Source organism: Choloepus didactylus, chromosome 2 (assembly GCF_015220235.1).
Source record: "Choloepus didactylus isolate mChoDid1 chromosome 2, mChoDid1.pri, whole genome shotgun sequence".
Lineage (NCBI taxonomy): Eukaryota > Metazoa > Chordata > Mammalia > Pilosa > Megalonychidae > Choloepus > Choloepus didactylus.
This window is the reverse complement of record NC_051308.1, coordinates 115,254,205-115,273,826: the sequence shown is the minus strand read 5'-3', so window position 1 is coordinate 115,273,826 and position 19,622 is coordinate 115,254,205. Positions and strand designations below refer to the sequence as shown.

At 52.5% G+C, this 19,622-nt stretch overlaps 2 protein-coding genes across 11 annotated transcripts in view; one reads left to right on the top strand and one right to left on the bottom strand.

Moving 5' to 3' along the window:
• The first annotated feature begins 1,274 nt into the window (after positions 1-1,274).
• On the top strand, positions 1,275-13,728 carry ZNF687 (zinc finger protein 687). 6 transcript variants are annotated; one of them, XM_037826004.1, is made up of 9 exons: positions 1,275-1,416; positions 5,044-7,175; positions 7,302-7,480; positions 7,884-8,060; positions 8,193-8,355; positions 8,516-8,848; positions 8,972-9,084; positions 9,295-9,436; positions 9,538-13,728. In XM_037826004.1, the coding sequence occupies exons 2-9, from the start codon at positions 5,061-5,063 to the stop codon at positions 10,033-10,035; spliced, it is 3,720 nt and encodes a 1,239-aa protein (XP_037681932.1). In that variant the 5' UTR covers positions 1,275-1,416; positions 5,044-5,060; the 3' UTR covers positions 10,036-13,728. The 6 variants fall into 6 exon arrangements, with proteins under 6 accessions (XP_037681932.1, XP_037681930.1, XP_037681935.1 ...); XM_037826002.1 differs by lacking the exon at positions 1,275-1,416 and adding an exon at positions 1,956-2,068; XM_037826003.1 differs by lacking the exon at positions 1,275-1,416 and adding an exon at positions 2,006-2,068 and having other exon boundaries at positions 5,050-7,175.
• PI4KB (phosphatidylinositol 4-kinase beta) overlaps positions 10,941-19,622 on the bottom strand; it is a 47,682-nt gene continuing 39,000 nt past the window's right edge. For 2 of the 5 annotated variants that reach the window (XM_037826009.1, XM_037826010.1), the window contains 7 exons: positions 17,408-17,512; positions 17,050-17,173; positions 16,049-16,314; positions 13,340-13,472; positions 12,957-13,077; positions 12,228-12,290; positions 10,941-11,838 (listed from right to left, as the gene is read on the bottom strand). In XM_037826009.1, coding sequence (XP_037681937.1) covers positions 11,657-11,838; positions 12,228-12,290; positions 12,957-13,077; positions 13,340-13,472; positions 16,049-16,314; positions 17,050-17,173; positions 17,408-17,512 — 994 coding nt within the window. In that variant the 3' untranslated portion in view covers positions 10,941-11,656. The remainder of the gene's footprint in view (positions 11,839-12,227; positions 12,291-12,956; positions 13,078-13,339; positions 13,473-16,048; positions 16,315-17,049; positions 17,174-17,407; positions 17,513-19,622) is intronic. The other 3 variants (XM_037826011.1, XM_037826012.1, XM_037826013.1) reach the window with 2 other exon arrangements.

Sequence of the window (19,622 nt, the reverse complement as noted above, 5' to 3'; positions counted from 1 at the left end):
GGTGCTCAAGAAATACTGGTTGAATTAAAATATTTCTTAAACGAACCAACAGTACATCCAACTGAAGAGCAAACATCTATTCAGATCCCTCCCACCAGAGATTCTATGAAATACAGTGTTTCGCTTTCTACACCCTTAAAATTTCAATTCCACTGCCTTTGACCTTGTGTAAGTCACCTAACCTAAACTGTCTGTGCCTCGGTTTCCTCCTCAGTAAAGTGGAGCTAGTAACAGTACCTCCCTCAGGGTACTGGGAAGGATTAAATGAGTTAATATACATAAGGTTCTTTTAATAGTACATAGTATGTGACTATGAAAAGGCATTGTTATTACTCAGTACAGGAAGACCGAGAGGTAGGATGTGGGAATGGAATGCCAATCAGCTATACTTGGGCTCTAATTATTATTATCTAGTTCAGAGAAGGAAGAGGGCAGGGAGGTGAAGCAACCGCCGGCAGCCTAAAGAAAGAAGGCAGGCTGCGTGGGAATGGGGGGCACTAATCCCATTTGCCAACCACTTGACAAAGCACTTTTACTTTCTAAACTCTTAATCCTCACAAAAACAAATCTTGTCAGGTGAGTATTCTAATCCTCCTTTTACCCATGAGAAAACAGGTTCAAGAAGGTCGAACGATTTGCCCGAGGTCGTTCTAGGAGACCTCGAGTCACTCCAGGATTCTAATCCGGAGCCCTGATTCACACCTCAATGCAGTCTTCAGGGTAAACCAGAGTCCTGGGTCCAGCAGTCTTGGGACCCCGGGCAGGGTAACAAAACCACTTCTAATAACCACGCGCGAGATTAGAAGCGGCTACGTGCGGGGTCGACTGCGGGGGTCTGCGGGCGGGCTACAATGTGCGCGAGGTGGCACACGACTTGCGGAGGAATTCTGCAAATGAGGGCTGATCAGAGAAGATAAAGGCGATTTATCTTCAGAGCAACCCCTCCTCTTCCCCGCCTCCATTGGGCGGGGCAGCAAAGCGCGGGAAAACCCGGCCTCGAACCCTCCCCCTTCGACCCGGTGCTGGGGGCGGGGAAAAGGAGAGCTCTTAAACGGGAAATGGATGTGGGTGTGTTCCCCCCCCACCGCCCCATGCTTAAGAAGCTTACCAGTACACCGCTTTAAGACCCCTTTGGAAATGGCCCAGGCCACGCCAGCAATCCTAACGTAACCTCTTCCCCATTTCCGGTCTACAAACTCATCCCAGGCTTCAGGTCCTGGTCCCTTCCACCCTCCAAATCCCCGCCCCCGTTCCAAGCCCTCCCGCAGAGGGAGGAGCTATGGGGTGACGCCATCGTCCAGGAGCTGGCCCGCGCGAGGCGGAGGGAAGGAAGACCTCATCCATCCAGTTTATATGACGATTTCGACAGTGGAAAAACCGCGAGGAAACGGTCAACTGGATTACGTAATGTTTTGGGTGACGTCTCATTCTGTGACTTCACGGCATGATTGGGGGTTAGCTTGAAAAATAGCGCAAACAGATCTACACATCCGGGTTCCACTCAGAATCGTCTTGGTTCTCTTCAAAGTGCCTACGAAAGAGCTGAGAGTTCTTTAAATTTGCATAAGGGGACTGCGGGGTTAAAGGATCGCGGCCAATAGGGAGTGAGAGTGCGGGGACGCACCTGGATAGTTACCTCCTCCAATTGGAGAGCAGGTATCAGGTTGGCTTCTTCCTAAGAGACAGTAGCATCTACCAATAGCTTTTGAGACGCACAGACGGGGCAGGTGGGCCCGGGCGCAACCAATGGGGAGAGGTGTCTTCAGAGGGCCTAAGCCCCTTGCCCAATGAGGATAAGAGGACTGTGCGGGGCTAGTTCCGAGTGGCAGTACTTAAGGCCAACCCTGTACGGGGCTGGGAGGGGCGCAGTAGTGAACGACGAGGGCGTTGTCCAATAGCGAGTGTGAAAGCGGGCAGCCCAGGCCAGGAGCGCGGAGGGACCTGAGGGAGGGGGAGGCTGAACGGGAGAGAAGCAGGAAGTAGCGGCGGCCGCGGGGAGGGCGGTGGCGGCGGCGGCTGGAGCAGGGGACAGACCGTCGAGTCTTGGCCCGAGCTACCAGCAGAACAAGTAAGCTTGCTTGTGGTAAATACCCGCCCTCGGCCCCGCCCCCCGGGGGGGCGGCCAGATACCCCGCCCCTCCCCCACTTGGTTAACTACCCCCTTCTCCGCACCGCCCCCCTGGGGCGGCTTCTAGGAAGGCCCTGACGCCGCCTCCATCCCTTGGGCGGGTGGTCGAAACTGCCAGCCTGTTGAAAGCACAGCCCCCAGTAGGATAAACATGGAGGGAGGGTCGGGACCCCAAGTGCTGGTACCTCCAGTCCGAGAGGCGCCCAAAGCGCGGCCCGGGAAGTGGAGGCTGCGGGATGTCGCGACCTAAAATGGTGTCCGTGCGCAGGGGGTGGGGGCGGGGGAGCTGGGCCAGGCCGGAGTGGATCCTGCTCTCCGACTGGGCGCGGGTCAGCGTCGGGGCAGGACTCAGGCTCGCACCCCGGTCCCGCCGCGCGGCTTCTGATCACTCCGACTCTCCAGAGTCCGGGCGGGGAGGAGGTTGTGCTGCGCTGGGAGGGGAGGAGAGGAGGTCGGAGTTGGGACAGATCCCGGCTGGAGGGCTGCAAGTCACGCAGAGATCGCCTACCCCCCACCCCTCACCCCCTTCCTGCACCCGTGCTGGTATCGTCCTGGGCCCGCAGGTGCTGCGCGGCATTCCAAAGGGCCTGGCCTGTTGGAGGCCCGTCATTCCCTTCGCACATTGGTGGAAGCGAGAGAAGTGCTGCGTGCCTCAGTTTCCCCCCTAGCTTCTCCCATACATACCCCGCCCCTCTCCCAGCAGCTCTGGAAATGCTTAGTGCGCCGGCCCTCGGCAGATGGCAGGGACTTAATTCCGCCCGCTGCCCAGCTTGGCCTCAGGCTAATCGGCCCTGGTCCCAGCCCCAGCCCCTCGCCCTCCTCTGTCAGCGCTCACTGCGCAGCAGGCCCGGAGCCCAGACATAGGGCAGTGGAGCCTTCACACAACCCACGCCAGTTCATCGTCTTCTCATTCAGCCCCTTCCTTTGGCTTTTGGGGGAAGAACAGGGAAAGACGAGGTGGGAGTGGGCGGGAGCCTAAGAGACAGGGCGCTGCAGCTGCAGTAAGGCCTTGTCCGAACCTGAGCAATGGGGTGCGAGAGCCTCCTCGGCCTTGAGCTTAGTCGTCTGTCTGCTGTGGGTTGCTATTGCATGACCTCTAAGTCGCTTGGACATCAAAGGGAGAGGTGGTTGGGGGAGGCGAGTTTGCAGGTGTTTTCTCAGTGTCTACTGGTCTGTGCTCCACCAGCCCACTTTTCTAGGGACTTGAGTGGAAGCTAGCTCAGGCTTCTCCAGGTTGGGAGAGAGCCAGACTGAGGAGGGCCCTTGCTGTCCATCAGGGGTGAAGGGCTTTGTTAAAACCCCATCTGCAGAATTGAGTGGGGGGAGGGGGGGGGGAGAACTCCCCTTTCTGCCTCTAGTTGGTACCCTTTCCCCCACCCCCACCTTGGTCCCAGCAATGCCAGCTGCCACCTGCTGGGACTATCTCCAGTTACAGTCTGAAGGCTGGAAAGAGGTGATAGAATTGGCCCTGGGAAATGGCTTGCTTGCTTGTATCCTGGACAGGGAGTGTGTAAGTATAGAGATTTTTAAAGTTGTTTCTTCCCCTAGTTAAAGAAACACTTGTGGGGAGAAACTGGTAGGTTGGCAGAACTGGTCCCTTACAAACTCTAAGCTCTCTTTCTTGTTGGTTCAGTGCCACATAAGGTCCACATAAGTCTTGGGAATTTTGGGTACTGTTCCAGGTTGGGTTAGGTGAGATTTCCTGGGCTACTATTGCCAAAGGAAACTTAAAAGGGTGAGGAGTTTGGGTTAATGTATAAACTGGGTTGGGGAGCTCAGAGCAAAAATGAAAGGGTTGAGGGAGCCTGGCTTTTCCCTATTGTGCTGGCTGTGGTGGATAAGCTTTTACCCTGGAGTTTTAGCCCTGAGAGAGCAAGATGAGGGAGGGCTGAGGTACTCTAGGGAAGGTAGGTGAGCGAGCAGCAGGTGTTTGTGACAGGATAGGCATAGGCTGGGCCTTTGTGACCAGGCTGCAGTTACTGTTTTCCCCTCTATCTTTCTTTTCTTTGTCTCTTTCTGTTCCTGTGTCTTTTTCTTTCCTTCTTGGTCTCTTGGGTAATTTCTCGGGGTCCATTTCCCCTTGTTGACCAAGCTCTACATCTCCATCTGCCAGGGATGACCCCAACTGTCCCAGACTTAATCTTACATGACTTTGACTCTTCTCTCTGACCCCAGCCCTAGATTTCCAGCGTTTATTCCTTCTCAGCTCTTCCTTGACCTGACATACCCTTGTTTGACCCAGCTATGATAATGAATTATATTTCAGGTTCTGAGTCTCACATTTATAATTTCATATCATGTTCAAAACAGCCCTTTGATGTATGGATTACTTGCCCCCTCTTTTAAACAGCAAAAGTAAGGCAATGAAGTAACTTGCTTATAAAACAGGGTAGTGATAAAACTGAAACTAAAGTCATTTCTTAAGGATTAAATCACTGGCCCTGTGAATACGTGGCCTTTCAGATCTCTGTGTACCCCAGAGGATCCATGAAGAATATTAATTGATCCTATGCTGACGTGAATAAGCCGTTAAACTTAGAGCATCATGTACATCTTCCTCTTTAGTTATAGTATGAGTTAAATGGTTCTGTGCTGGGCCCAGGACAGGGTGAGGCAGTTTCAACCAAGATGCTCACTGAACTCACTCTACCTCTAGTATCCATGTCTGTATTTCTGAGAAGTCTCTTTTTCTCTGCTTCCTCTGGATCCAGGTGTCTGCTCTAGTCTGTGTATACCACCCCCTTCCAATTCTAGGGTTTGGCAAACCAGCCACCTCCACCAGTTCTCAGGCTGTGGTAGGGCTGTATCCAAGTCTGGTTCTGAAAGGGGATATACCTGGAGATCCTGTGCGAGGATGTCTAGGGTTCTTGCTTCCAGAGGTCTCAGTTTCTCCCTCTTTTTCCTGTTTTCATCAGGTGTGGGACCTGCTGCCATGGGGGACATGAAAACCCCTGATTTTGATGACCTCCTTGCTGCCTTTGATATCCCTGACATTGACGCAAATGAAGCCATCCACTCTGGGCCAGAAGAAAATGAGGGACCAGGAGGCCAAGGAAAGCCAGAATCCAGTGTAGGGAGTGAATCTGGAGATGCAACAGCTGGTGGGGCTGGCTCTGGGGTTCCAGCCCAGGTCTCTGATCATGGCTTGCCGCCGCCAGACATCTCGGCAGTCAGCGTCATTGTCAAGAACACTGTATGTCCTGAGCAGTCTGAGACACTGGCTGGGGGTTCAGGAGGGGAAGGGGCCCGGAATGGAGGGGTGACTAAGGAAGGACCTGTGGGGCATCGTCTGATACAAAATGGTTTTGGGGGCCCTGAGCCATCCCTCCCAGGAACTCCCCACTCTCCAACTCCTTCAAGTGTGGGTACCTGGAAAGAAAAAGCCATAGAAGGCAAAGCTCCCTTGGATCTCTTTGCTCATTTTGGGCCTGAGCCAGGGGAGCATCCTGATCCCCTGCCTCCCTCTGCACCTTCCCCACCTCGGGAAGGGGCCATGACTCCCCCTCCTTTCCCCTCTCCCTTTGAGCTGGCCCGGGAGAATGGCCCAGCCCTGTTGCCATCTGATTCTTCCCCACCGCTGGGGGCCTTGAAACAGGGCAGCAGCAGCCCCATCCATCTCCAGGGCCTAGCCCGGCTAGGCTCAAGCTCCAGCCCTGAGGCCACGGGCATCCCTGCCAGCGCCTCACCTCCCCGGGTTGCTGAGGTACCTTTCTTCAAGCAGTCTCCAGGACACCAGAGCCCTTTTGCCTCTCCCAAAGTGCCCGGCTGTCAGCCTCTAAAAGAAGAGGAAGAAGATGATGAGGGGCCAGTGGACAAGTCTCCCCCAGGAAGCCCTCAGAGTCCCTCTAGTGGGGCTGAAGCAGCAGACGAGGATAGCAATGACTCCCCTGCTTCCTCCAGCTCCTCTAGGCCCCTCAAGGTGCGGATCAAGACCATTAAGACGTCCTGTGGGAATATCACAAGGACTGTAACCCGGGTTCCCTCAGACCCTGATCCCCCTGCTCCTCGGGCCGAGGGGTCCTTCTTGGCTGAGACTAACCTCCTGAAGCTGTCTCCAGCACTCCCAACCCCTGAGGGTCCTAAGGTAGTGAGTGTCCAGTTGGGTGATGGCACGAGGCTAAAGGGCACTGTACTGCCTGTGGCCACCATCCAGAACGCCAGCACTGCCATGCTGATGGCGGCCAGTGTGGCCCGCAAAGCTGTGGTTCTGCCTGGGGGGAATGCCACTAGCCCAAAGACGATGGCTAAGAATGTGCTAGGCCTGGTGCCTCAAGCCCTGCCCAAAGCAGACGGGCGGGCAGGGCTGGGGACAGGAGGGCAGAAAGTGAACGGTGCCTCAGTGGTAATGGTACAGCCTTCGAAGCCGGCCACTGGGCCCGGAGCAGGGGGTGGCACGGTGATTTCACGGACCCAGTCCAGCCTGGTGGAGGCCTTCAACAAGATCCTCAACAGCAAGAACCTCTTGCCTGCCTACAGGCCAAACCTGAGTCCACCAGCTGAGGCCGGGCTGGCCTTGCCTCCCACGGGCTACCGTTGCCTTGAGTGTGGGGATGCTTTCTCACTGGAGAAGAGCCTGGCACGGCACTATGACCGCCGGAGCATGCGCATTGAGGTCACCTGCAACCATTGTGCCCGCCGCCTGGTCTTCTTCAACAAGTGCAGCCTCCTGCTGCATGCACGAGAGCACAAGGACAAGGGGCTCGTCATGCAGTGCTCACATTTGGTCATGAGGCCTGTAGCCCTTGACCAGATGGTGGGGCAGCCGGACATCACACCCCTGTTGCCTGTGACTGTCCCACCTGCCCCTGGACCTCCAGTCCTGTCTGCATTGGGCAAGGGCGAGGGGGCTGTCACCTCCTCCACCGTTACTACAGTTGCTGCTGAGGCCCCCGTGCTGCCACTCTCAGCTGAGCCACCTACTGCCCCTGCCACCTCTGCTTACACCTGCTTTCGCTGCCTGGAGTGCAAGGAGCAGTGCCGGGACAAGGCTGGCATGGCCGCCCACTTCCAGCAGCTCGGGGCCCCTGCACCTGGGGCTACCAGCAATGTGAGTGGCTTTTCACAGCCTTTCCCTGGGAAGGGGACCTAGGAAGGGTTGGGAGGTTGGTTAGGAGAAGTAATGGGGGACAGGTCACTCCTCACCAACTTACCTTGTTCCAATGCCCTCCAACAGGTGTGTCCAACCTGCCCCATGATGCTCTCTAATCGCTGCAGCTTCAGTGCCCATCAGCGCATGCATAAGAATCGACCCCCCCATGTCTGCCCTGAGTGTGGGGGCAACTTCCTGCAAGCCAATTTTCAGACCCATCTCCGGGAGGCCTGTCTGCATTTCTCTCGCCGCGTAGGATACAGGTGTCTCACACCCTTCCTCCCTTGTTACCTTGACACTTCCCCCCCATGCATTTTATGTATTCTAGCATCAGCCTAGATCACCTTTCAAGGAGAGCCCCCTTCTTTCCTGCTGTATCCCCCAGGCCTGTTGTGTTGGGAAACTCAGTCAGACAAATCATATTCTTCCTACCCATCATTCCCCATGGAGATGGGGAACAGCAGGGCCACCTCGAGCTCAGGCTCCGCCTCACTGGGCCTTCTTGGGGAAATGAGTCTGCAGTTCCCTCGTTTCTCCACCTTGCTCATGCTCCACTGCTGATTTCCTCTAGACCTCAGAGTCCACATAGTCCCTGAGAATGTGTGGGATGGGGGAATGGAGGAGATGGTCCCTCCTCACTACAGCACCTCCCACTTCCTCCCCAAGGTGCCCCAGCTGTTCAGTGGTATTTGGGGGTGTGAACTCTATCAAGTCTCACATCCAGACGTCGCACTGCGAGGTTTTCCACAAGTGCCCCATCTGCCCCATGGCCTTCAAGTCTGCACCCAGCGCCCATGCCCACCTCTACACCCAGCATCCTAGCTTCCACACTCAGCAGGCCAAGTGAGACCCGGGGAGGGAGCATGAGGAGGAGGGATGTGGGTTGGGGGAGGGTTTGGGCCTTGAAGGGGGCTGAATGAGGGTGGGGCTCCCTGTTCTTGCCTGATGTCCACACTGTCCTTTACACCTTCACAGGCTGATCTACAAGTGCGCCATGTGTGATACAGTCTTCACTCACAAACCCCTCCTCTCCTCACACTTTGACCAGCATTTGCTGCCCCAGCGTGTCAGTGTCTTTAAGTGCCCATCCTGTCCTCTGCTCTTTGCCCAAAAAAGGACCATGCTAGAACATCTCAAGGTAAAAGAGTCAAGGGACAGAGGTGGGGGACTCAGCTGATAAGAGACCTGGGGCTAGGATCACACAACTCTTCAGTAGTGGGGGCAGGGGAGAAATGAGGACTTTGGCAAAGCCAGACTCTCACCCACAACAGTCACCCCCCCTTGTCTCCCTCTCACAGAACACTCATCAGTCTGGGCGCTTAGGGGAGGAGACTACTGGGAAGGGGGCCGGGGGTGCCCTTCTGACCCCTAAGACTGAACCCGAGGAGCTGGCTGTGTCTCGGGGAGGGGCAGCTCCCCCCACTGAAGAATCATCTTCATCTTCAGAAGAGGAGGAACTACCCAGCTCCCCTGAGCCCCCCCGTCCAACCAAGCGACCCCGGCGGGAACTGGGGGGCAAAGGCATCAAGGGCGGGGGTGGGGGGCCTGGAGGCTGGACATGTGGCCTTTGTCACTCCTGGTTCCCTGAGCGTGATGAATATGTGGCTCACATGAAGAAGGAGCATGGCAAGGTGAGTGGGACCCCTGAGGGGAGCACGAGGGGCTGGAGGGGCAGCATTGGGATTGGCCTGTGTGAGAATGGGAATGGGGTCCTGGAGCCCAGCTCTGAAATTTCCCAACCCCTACTCTCCTAGTCAGTGAAAAAGTTTCCCTGTCGCCTGTGTGAGCGCTCCTTCTGCTCCGCCCCCAGCCTGAGGCGCCACGTCAGGGTCAATCACGAGGGTATCAAGCGAGTTTATCCATGCAGGTAACCCTTGCCCCATCACCCCCTTCCTCTTTCTGCCCAGCAGGTGACCCTCCTTCCCTCCCTCCAAAGTTCCTTCCCATCTGCCTCTTGTCTAAGTGGACCGAAGGTAGAGGCCTCGCTTTGCTCTGGTAGCTCCCTCCTCTAAGGAGCCATGGGCTTTGGTCTGGACTGTGCCCCTGGTGCCCATTTTGCCCATTCTCTCCCTTCCAGGTATTGCACAGAGGGAAAACGCACCTTCAGCAGCCGTCTGATCCTGGAGAAACATGTCCAGGTCCGGCACGGCTTGCAGCTTGGGGCCCAGTCCCCTGGCCGGGGGAGTGCTCTGGCTCGGGGCCCCGGTGCCAGAGCCCAGGTAGGCAGAGGCCCAACCTGCTGTGTGGGAAACTGCCTCAGGATGTTAGGGTGGGGGTGGGTAATGATGCAGCCCATTGTGACTTCCACTGTCTTCTCCAGGGGCCAGGACGGAAACGCCGCCAGTCTTCTGACTCTTGCAGTGAGGAGCCTGATAGCACAACACCGCCGGCCAAGTCCCCCAGGGGTGGACCTGGGGCTGGAGGCCATGGCCCCTTGCGCCACCGCAGCAGTGGCTCTGCAGAGCAAAGCCTCATGGTGGGGTTGAGGGTGGATGGTGGTGCCCAGCAGTGCCTCGACTGTGGCTTGTGTTTTGCCTCCCCTGGCTCCCTGAGCCGGCACCGTTTCATCAGCCACAAGAAGAGACGGGGTGCGGGTAGTGCCAGTGCCCTGGGGCTGGGGGATGGGGAGGAAGAGGCCCCCCCTCCATCAAGGTCTGACCCAGAGGGTGGCGATTCACCCTTGCCTGCTTCTGGAGGCCCATTGACCTGTAAGGTCTGTGGCAAGAGCTGCGACAGTCCTCTCAATCTCAAGACCCACTTCCGCACGCATGGCATGGCATTCATCAGGGCTCGGCAGGGGGGCATTGGTGACAACTAGGCCCCAGGCCCGGGACTGACCAGCCCCTTTCTCCTCCCCAGGAGCCTGAGTTTCACTGCTGCTGCCTGATCCCTGGGCTTGGGGAATTTTAAGATTCACATTCTCCACCTCAACACCTCACCCCTCCAAGAAAAAAAAAAGCTTTTGAGGATTATACTTATTTGCAACCCCCTCCTTGGGTCTGGCACTTGGGTCCTACTAGAGTGGGCCCTCTATTCCTCTTTTCCGAGTCCAACACTAATTATCCTCCTGCAGAACCCCCAGTTTGGGATTGGGGGTAGGAGGAAGGGACTGTCTTATGCCTACTAGACAGAGGTGCAGGAAGGACCAATGCTGGGGGCATGCTATGGACACACTCCTCCTCTCCTTCAGGTACAGGTGACATTTTCCTTTGGGCCTGTCCCTATCCTTCCTAGCACCCCTCACCTCCCCCCAACAGTCCCTGGCACTCAAGCCCCTACCCCTGCAGTGCCTTTCACTTTTTTTCCCCCTCCAGAAATCCACAGGGGGGTTGGTGGGGACGAGTCCTGTCAAGGGGGCCCAGGGAGAGGAGGGGACAGGCTCTCAGGAATCCTTTATTCTTGTAGTAATAATAATAGTAATACTAACAGTGGGAGAAACGGGAGGGAGAAAACCAGATCATTAAAATTGCTCATGGTTTAATCCCCATTCAGGCTCCTCTCTTTATGTGACTTGGTCAATGTGGACTTGACAGAGGAGGGGGCAGGAGTCAAAACTGGGGCGGTCCTTCTCTGGGAAGATGGAGTTTGGGCCAAGGCAAGGAAAAAGCAGCTTTCCTCCACACCTTTCTGTGTGATGCCTTTCATAACTTGGACACTGAGGCGTCTGTTAACTCCATACCACCCGTGGCCCCTCTCCCCCCAAATATTCAGAGAAGACACAGATAGCTAACTAAGGACTTTATTTCAAACAAACAAATTAAAAAATTGAGAGCTATTTCCTTGGGTGTGGGGAAGGGATCAGAGCAAGGAATTCCCCCATGGCTAGGCCAAGACCCCCACATATTGGAAGGGTTGTGGTAATTCCCTTCCTCATGCCTGTGATGGGGAACCTCAGCAAGTGCAGGACCCTGTGCCAGAGCCTACCTATCAAGGTGAACTCGGGCAAGGGGTCAGTCCTGGGAGCAGACAGTCGGGCAGCAGCATGGCCAAAGGCCAACCACAGGATCAAGTCCTAAGTACCAAGAACCTGCTCTTTTCTCCCCTTCCTGGGACCCAGAACGGATTGAGAGGAGAGCCTGTGGAAAGAGCCTCTTAGACCCTGGTGAAGAGAAAGGTCCCACATTCATCATCTCTGTTCTCTGGAGGGCAGTGAGTCCTGGCATCTGTCAGGTGGTAATACTGACACAGCTGGGGAACAGCGGAGCCCCAGCAAGTCTGGACCCCCATGGCTGGCTCTCCTAACCCTCCCACCCCCCCACCCCCTCCCTAGCAAGCTCTTACAGTTACCACATGATCCTTTGTATCTCCTGCCTTCCATTTCCCTTGGGTGGATGGGTGGGTGGGTGGGGTTTCCTGGTTTGGGGTTTATCAGACAAGGACTCTCACAGGGAGGGTCCCCTGGATCCCCCCCACCGCTTCTGGGCCTGAGAGTGAGGGTGTCACATGATGCCGTTGGTGAGGTACTGGAAGCCATCATAGAGTTTGGTGGTGATAGACCGCATGCTGCCATCCACCATCTGCTCCACCAGCAGCTGGAGCTGCTCCTCAGTCATGCTCATGTGGAACCTCTCTTTGAGGTTTCGGATGGTGCTGGAGCCATGGAAGCAAGGAAGCTGAGAACCTGGAGGGAAGCAGTGGGGATAGAGGATCATGGATGAATAGAAGAGAGAAGTAGCCACAGCAAATGCAGAGCCAGGGGTATCTGAAAGGTCCCTTCCCCTCCCCACCTCAGAGAGAGCCCTGACGGTGTGGATGCAATTTTGCGTGGACAGAGAGAAGGGAGGAAGGCGGGAGGCCCTGTCTTGAGCCCATCTTCATCCCACGCTCCTAAGTCCTGTAGGTGAGGGCAGAGGAGGTGACAGGGCCAACACCGTGACTCCCCCTATAAGGGCTGAGGGAGCAGGATCTTAGGGTCCAGAGGGAAGAATGGGAAGAGGCTCTGGGGAATGAGCCCTGATCTGGGCACTTATCTGGTTGCAGGCCTCTGCCTATGCTATGTCTGACACTCACAGATGACCTGGGCCACCGTCATCATGGGGCCAGACGGGGATGCTCCTGAGCAACGGCGACAACCTGCGGGTTGGGGCAGGGGTGGGGAGGAGGAGACTGGCAGCTCAGACTGTATGCCTGAGCCTTAAATAGAGGGGCTGGGGACAAGGGCCGTGAGGAACTAGGAAAGGAGGGGATCCTGGAAAAAAAAAAGACTATGGGTAGCAAGGAAGTGAGGAAACAGCCTAGTAGAGGAAAATGAAAATGGACAGAGGAAATAATTCTCAGCTCAAAGCAGGAGAGCTGAACAGTGGGAAAGGGAAGGGGTAACTTGGGGTAGTGTGGCTGAGGACAGGAGAATCAGATATTGAAGTGAAATGGGGAGAAAAATGGTGCTCAGAGACACTGAGTTGGCAAAGAGATGGGAGCTGAAAGAGATGGAAGAAGACCTTCAGAGCTGGACAACGGATGGGGAGATCAGAAGGGACAAGGAGGCTGGAGGACACCAAGTAGGAACACCTAGGAGGTAGTTTCTCCTGCCCCCTAGGACCTAGCTCTGCCAGGATTCAGGAGAAATGTCCTGAAGGAGAAACAAGGCACTGGATCAGAGCTGGAAACCCTCTGTGGGCCTCCCACCCAAGCCTTGGGATGAATGAACTTTCTGAAATTCCATGTTCCAGAGCTCCAAGATAAGTGGGAATCCTGAGGCACTGCCCTCTACACAAACACCTGGTCTCTCCCCAGTCCCACCTTGCTGCATGATCTCCACGATCTGCACCACCTTATCCATGTGTTTCCGGGCAGCGATCAGCCCCTGCAGCATTAGCATCTTGTAGTAATTGAACATGTCTCCATCTAGGCCTCCCATCACCTGGGGAGGGAGGAGAGAGTTGTGCATAAAAGGCCTCAGTGTAGGAACAGCCAGTCTCCAAACAGGCCTACTAGAACTCCCCTTCCCCACCTGGGGAAAACAAACCAGGCTCCTTTATTTCCCCACTGCCTCATCAGGAAATCCTGACTTACTGTCATTTCTTTCTGTTTCTCCCTAATTTAGGGAGGAGCCCCATCAGCTACCCGTCCCAGACAGAGAAAAAACACAGTGACCCTGAAGACACCTCTCCTTCCTGACTCACGTCCACAAACTCTGTGGTCAGCTTAAAGGCTGATGTCTCAAAGCCCAGGTTTCGGGGTGAGCTGGAAAGGATGAAGCCAAAGTCGATGTGGATGATGTGGCCTTCTGCGTCCAAAAGGATGTTCCCATTGTGTCTGAGGAGGGAGGGGAGAGGAGAGGAAGAGGCAGTTGTAAGTCAGACGGGCCGGAACCTCAAACTGCAATACATTTGGCCACATGACACGAGGCAGAGGAGTACCCTGCCTTATTTCCTGCTGCCTGTAACTCTGTATCCAGTCTTCTAAAACTTAAAGCTATCAGTGGAAAGAAAGGAAGCCAGAAAAGAAAACTGCTATCAAAGGGGTCTGAAGTTGCTATTACTAACAATTTATTAAAAACAGTGTAAGATTATCCCAACTTTTCGGACACACTTCTATCACGTCAGCTGATCCCAATATAGTACAGAACCCAAAGCAAGGAGAGAAGGCCTCAGAGTTCCAGTCAGGGGTCACAGAGGTCAAGACTTTGCTCAGTGGCAGGCCTCCATTCAAAGACTATTTACCTATTTTTATAATTCCTATCAGCCCACTACAGATCAGAAGCCCCACCAGAAGGGAGCAATAAACAGAAGCAAGTAGGCCAAGTGGAATTTAAATGTAAAACAGTGTGGGGCTCAAGGGGTTAAGTTTTAACTATCCAGTAAAATCACTAATGTAAAAAATTTCAGGAGGCAATCACTAATGGTCAGCTGTAGGAAGAAGAATTAAAGGGAGATAAATCCCAGGTCTTTGTGATTCCCACATGAATGGCCTGTAGAAGAAGGAACAATTAACATGCTAAGCATGTGAGGCCAGGCCTATTCAGCATAACCAACCTCTTCAGTGTCAATAGAGGCTTTGTTAGGCTAAGAGCTCACGGTCTGAGGACCACCTTCTCTGGGGTTGATCTGACTGGCCTACGGAGAGGGACAGAAATAGTCCCATCTTTACCCTTCCCTTCTGGGAAAGCATTAAAGATTCAGCAACACAGGCAAATCTTGAGAGCCAAAAAGGCTCTAAGAGATATCCTAGTTCAACTATCATTATACAGGTAAGGAAACAGATGCCCAGGGAGGGGAAGTGACTTACTTGCCCAAGGTCCCAAGGTTGGAGAGGGACAGTTTCTCTCTTTGCTTAATTACTGGAATTAACTCTGGCTGGAAAGCTGTTTGAGACATATTCTGAAGCAGTTAAAGGGATCTTAAATCTGCTTCCAGTTTGGGACCCATTCACTGACACTTTTCAGTGACTTACTCCATTCATGACTACATCTATTATTTTTTGAGTTCTTATAAAAGGTTTATCAGCTGCCTGCCCTCCCCCCTCCTTTTTTAAAGGATGGACTCCCCTTCATCTTCCAAACATATTCCTCTCCTAAAGGAGGACCCTGAGGCCGCTGACCAGCATCAAACTGCCCCCCACCACTCCTTTACTCAATCCCAGGGCTCAGATCTAGGCTCTCTGGGCCCTGGGTTCAAAATCCTGACTAATCAGGGATATCTAAAGGTTTCAATCCAATTCTTATACCCTTCAGCTCTCAAGTGCAGAGCCTACAGAGGGTTCATTTGTAGGGCTGGCAGGATAGGATGAGCACAGGTTCTGAGAGCTCTCTGACCCTTATTTCCCTCATCTCCAAATGTGGATGAGGAAACATCTGTCTGACAGGGTTTGTATATGGTTTAAATACGAGAATGTCAGGCCAAGGTAGGCACTTAATAGATGCAAAACTGCTGATAAGATGCTCCGTTAGCTAGATCTCCATGCTGCCTCTTGGCACTGGGGGCCCTGGAAACATAGGTCACTGCATTTCTGCCTTCCCAGGACAACTGCCCTGTACCCAGTGAAAAGCTCAACTCCCAGGTCATTCAGGATATACACTCTGAGTTGTCACAATCTGGAGATACTCTTAGGAAGCAGGGTCTAGATGATGTAATTACTTTTGTACAACATACTATCCACCTATAGGTGTAATAAGGGCTCACAAGGTCCTATGACATTGAAAGAAATCACGGCTCTGGCAAAGAAACAGTATTTAAATCTTTAGAAATCATGTTGGAATGAGAAGGAAGGTAGGTTCAGGGCTGGGGTTTCAACTTTTTCTCCTCTGTGTCTCTCATATCCATCTTTTTTCTGATCTCAGCCACTAATGCTGCCCTTGGGTCCAGCCCCATGACCTCTCAGTCTGTTGCCTGAAGCCCAATTTCACCCTCAGTGCCACACAGTATATTTCCTTAACACAGACCAGATCATGTTGGTCCTCTGCCTGCAAAACATAAAACCCCTCAGCCCCACAATGAAGATCCTTCTAAATCTGTCCTCAACTCGACTTTCTGATGTCACCATTTACTACTTCCCTGCCATGTAGTGCATCCCAAGCTTTAATCACATTGAATTGTTTCCCCTGCCTGGAACACACTTCACCCACAGCTTTCTCTGTCCTCATCCTCTCTGTCCTTCAAGGTCCTTCTCATGCAAATTCTTACTCTTCCCATAAATCCTTCTCTTTTTTGTCTCTTACCTACCCTAGCACTTGTCCATCTGCCTTCATGGCTTAATGCCACCTGAACAGATAACATTAAAGATGTTGTCTGCTTCATCTTTATGTCTTGTTGATGAAGGCAGTAAAGAGTAAATGAGAACTATACATGAAGGGGAGGAGGGAAGGTTAGGATGAGAGGCAGGAAGTCACCTACCTGTCCTTGACTTGCAGCAAGTAGCAGACCAAGCAGTAGCCAGCACAACTTTGCACAAAATTGCGCTGGGCACTAAGGAATGCCTCAGTGGTGTAGCTGCCATGCTCCTGTAGGAAGTAATCGAGCAAGGATAGCTGTGACTGTTTCTTCACCTGGTGGATGGACACAGCATTGACCACTGGTTCAATCATGCCACTGTCAGCCGAAATCACAAGAATCTTGTATGGCTTGATCCAAAGGGGCACTCGCTCCTGTTCCCAAATGGACTGTGAGGAGAGACAGGTATTGGGACTATCATCTTTCTCCAAACTGGGGGAGGAGGCTAAAATTCCTTTCTGCCCCCAACTTCTCTCCTTGGTGGCCTCGGATTCTAGGCCCACTGATTCTACTAAGGACCAAGGACTTTTGAAAGGAAGTCCAGGGCCTGACAAAGACATAAAAAAACCACATAGGAAAAGACATAATACAAGCAGAAAGTAAAAAAAGCAGGGAATACAGGAAATCTCATGGTTGCGTCACAAGCAGGGAGAATGAGAGCTATTAGAACTACTTCAAAGAATAAAAAGAAAAAAAAGGATTTCTCTCAGTCTAGAGAAAGCTTCTCAAGAAAATGGAAATATTTATATAATGAACAGAATTAAACAGATGAAGTTGCTTGTAGGTGATCAATCCAGGGGGCTCAGGGGTTCAAAAACAGCACATCTGTAACCCACTTGCTGCAGACTGGTTGGGAAGTTCTAATCTAAAGGAGAAATAGCACTCTGAAGTTCAGAGCTCAGAACAGGGCAGATGCGGTTCATAAAAGGGCCGAAAGAGGTCGCTGTGGTGCTGTTCTTGGGGCTGCACTTCCAGAGCACCAACCTGAGATTAATCTGCATTCAATTTAGACCTAGATAGGAAATCAATCCCCAGCAGAGCTCCCTGCAAAACAAGCTGTGTGGTCACCTCTGCTGCGCTGCAGCTGGGCTGAGTTCTCCTTCTTTCACCCCTCCTTCTCTTACCTGCAGTTGCTTCAACACCTGAAAGGCCAGCAGCTCCTGCCGAAGGTCATCCCCACACTTGACGATGACTGACAGGAGCCGCCAATTGGGAAGATGGCCATAGGGGGAGCCCTCTCGGATCCGCCTGTTAAGGATGTCAAAGGGTGATGCCAGGGTGAGAACACAGACATAGCTTCTACTAAAAATCCAAATCAAACTTCTCATGTGACAAGGACTCAGACTGCCTGTGTTCCACAGTAGGTCATTTTTTGCCCTTTGGTTTATCTCTATGTATAAGGCCTTTGGGAAGCTGATGATACAATGAGCACTTGCAATTGCCTCCAAGCTCTGAGAGGAGTTAAGAGACCATCCAACTCACCGTACTTTCTCCTGCCAGGGCTCCTTGAGAGCAACTGCAGAAGGGTCTTCTGGGTCTCGTTTGAAGGCCGTGGGAGTATGAGCCAGCTGTTCTGAAAGGCGCCGTCTAGCAGGAAGAAAATACATAATTTGCCTGGGGGACTTACTCCAGAGCCACATACACCTATGTCTATACTGGTATTTCCCGTGCTGTTCCTTGATTCTAGGCATACACAGGTAGGAACCTGGGCTAAGGGAGATTCGTGGAAGGAAATAAGGTGACAACTTTTTGTTAACCTTGTGGTTTGCAATTATGTTAAAATGCAGATTACCAGGTCCTCTCTCATTCCTCCAAGATTCTGATTCAGAATGGGGTATGACTCCAGAGTTTACATTTTAAACAAAGTATTCCTCCCCTTACTTCTGATACATGTGTTTCTCATTTTGAGAAACACTGCTCTAATTCCTTCTTCTGATGCTTTTCTCACTTTGCAACTTTGCAGTCCTTTTAAAATTGGATTTCCTTCTGTAATAGTGCAAGTAATTTCTCAACCTGCACCTTCACTGCCGGAAGCTCGATGGCCTTCAGGACAGGGATAGAGTAAGGAGAGAGAAAAGAGAAAGATACAGGCTGACAGGAGATGATTAAGACAGAAAGGAGAGGCTTCCGGAAGATTGTAGTTAGGAGAGACAGGGCAAAAAAACATCTCCGTGAAAAATACTAGACAAAAGACAGAAAGTGACCCAGAACACCAGTTCCAGCGATGCACCAGCTGGACAAGGTCTGCTAAATCCACAGGGACCATGCACCTGGTGAAACTGGAAGTCTGCATTCTGAAATGAGTAGAAAGCCTGCTGAATAACTAGCAGCCACGCTGAGGTCTGGAGAAACTGTGGGTTGGCATTTGGTGTTGGACTAGCTTAAAAAACCCAAAAGGGGCTGCGGATACAGCAGTGAGAAACACACATTGAAGTACGGTGGGAACTGTGGCCCCACAACCTGCGGGCACGCCTTAATATATGGTGTGGATGATAGCCTTTTGCGCGCCTGCTGCTAGTTGTCTCAAAGCTGAGAAGGCAGAGGTTGGCCAAAAGGGAAGAATAACCACTCCCCATACAGCTATCTTCCCAGCAGACCAGGAACGCTCCTGCCCAGTGCTGGCGCTGCAGCCCAGAGTTGCGCCAAACAACCCAGTGCAATGGGAACTGTTTCCAGCAACATGCACACATGTCCCAATACCTGACGGGGACGACAGCTTTTGCGCACCTGCAGCTAATTGTCCCAGAGCTAGAAAGGCAGAGGGATGTGAAAAAAGGGGGAAATTAACACACCCCATTCAGCTATCCTTTAAGCAGTCCTGGGAACGTCCCTACACAGCTCTGCGGCCCAGAACTTCCCTTGGGGGATGGCGCTCACTTGTGACATAGCACAACCTTCCCTCAGCAGAGGTCCTAGAAGGGCATGGCTTGGAAGAGGGACCCACTCAGAAGTCCCAGGGACCATATGCCAATACCAAGGACTTGTGGGTCAGCAGCAGAGACAAACTGTGGCGAGACCGAACTGAAGGTTTAGACGCTTGCAACAGCTTTAAATCTCCAGGAACACCAGGGAGGTTTGATTATTAAAGCTGTCCTCCCTACCTAACCGCACAGACACATCCCCCACATTCAGGGCGGGCAGCATCAACTTACCAATTGGAGCCCCAGAAGATTCAGACCCCCACTCACCACAAAGACAAAGTTGGGGAGAACTGGTTTGAGGGGAATAGGTGGCTCGCGGATGCCACATACTGGTTAGTTAGAGAAAGTGTATGCCACCAAGCTGTAGATCTGACAAATTAGAGATAAGTGTTTGAATAAGCCTCCATATCCTAAAAGAACCCTATTGAGTTAAGCAAATGCAAAGAGGCCAAAAACAACAGAAAATTTTAAAGCATATGAAGATACCAGTTGATATGGATAACCCAAACACAAACACCCAAATCAAAATATCAGAGGAGACACAGTATCTGGAGCAATTAATCAAGGAATTAAAGACAAACAAGAGCATGGCACAGGATATAAATGACATGAAGAAGACCCTAGAAGAACATAAAGAAGAAATTGCAAGAGTAAATAAAAAAATAGACAATCTTATGGAAATAAAAGAAAATGTCGACCAAATTAAAAAGATTCTGGATACTCATAGTACAAGACTAGAGGAAGCTGAACAGTGAATCAGCGACCTTGAAGATGAC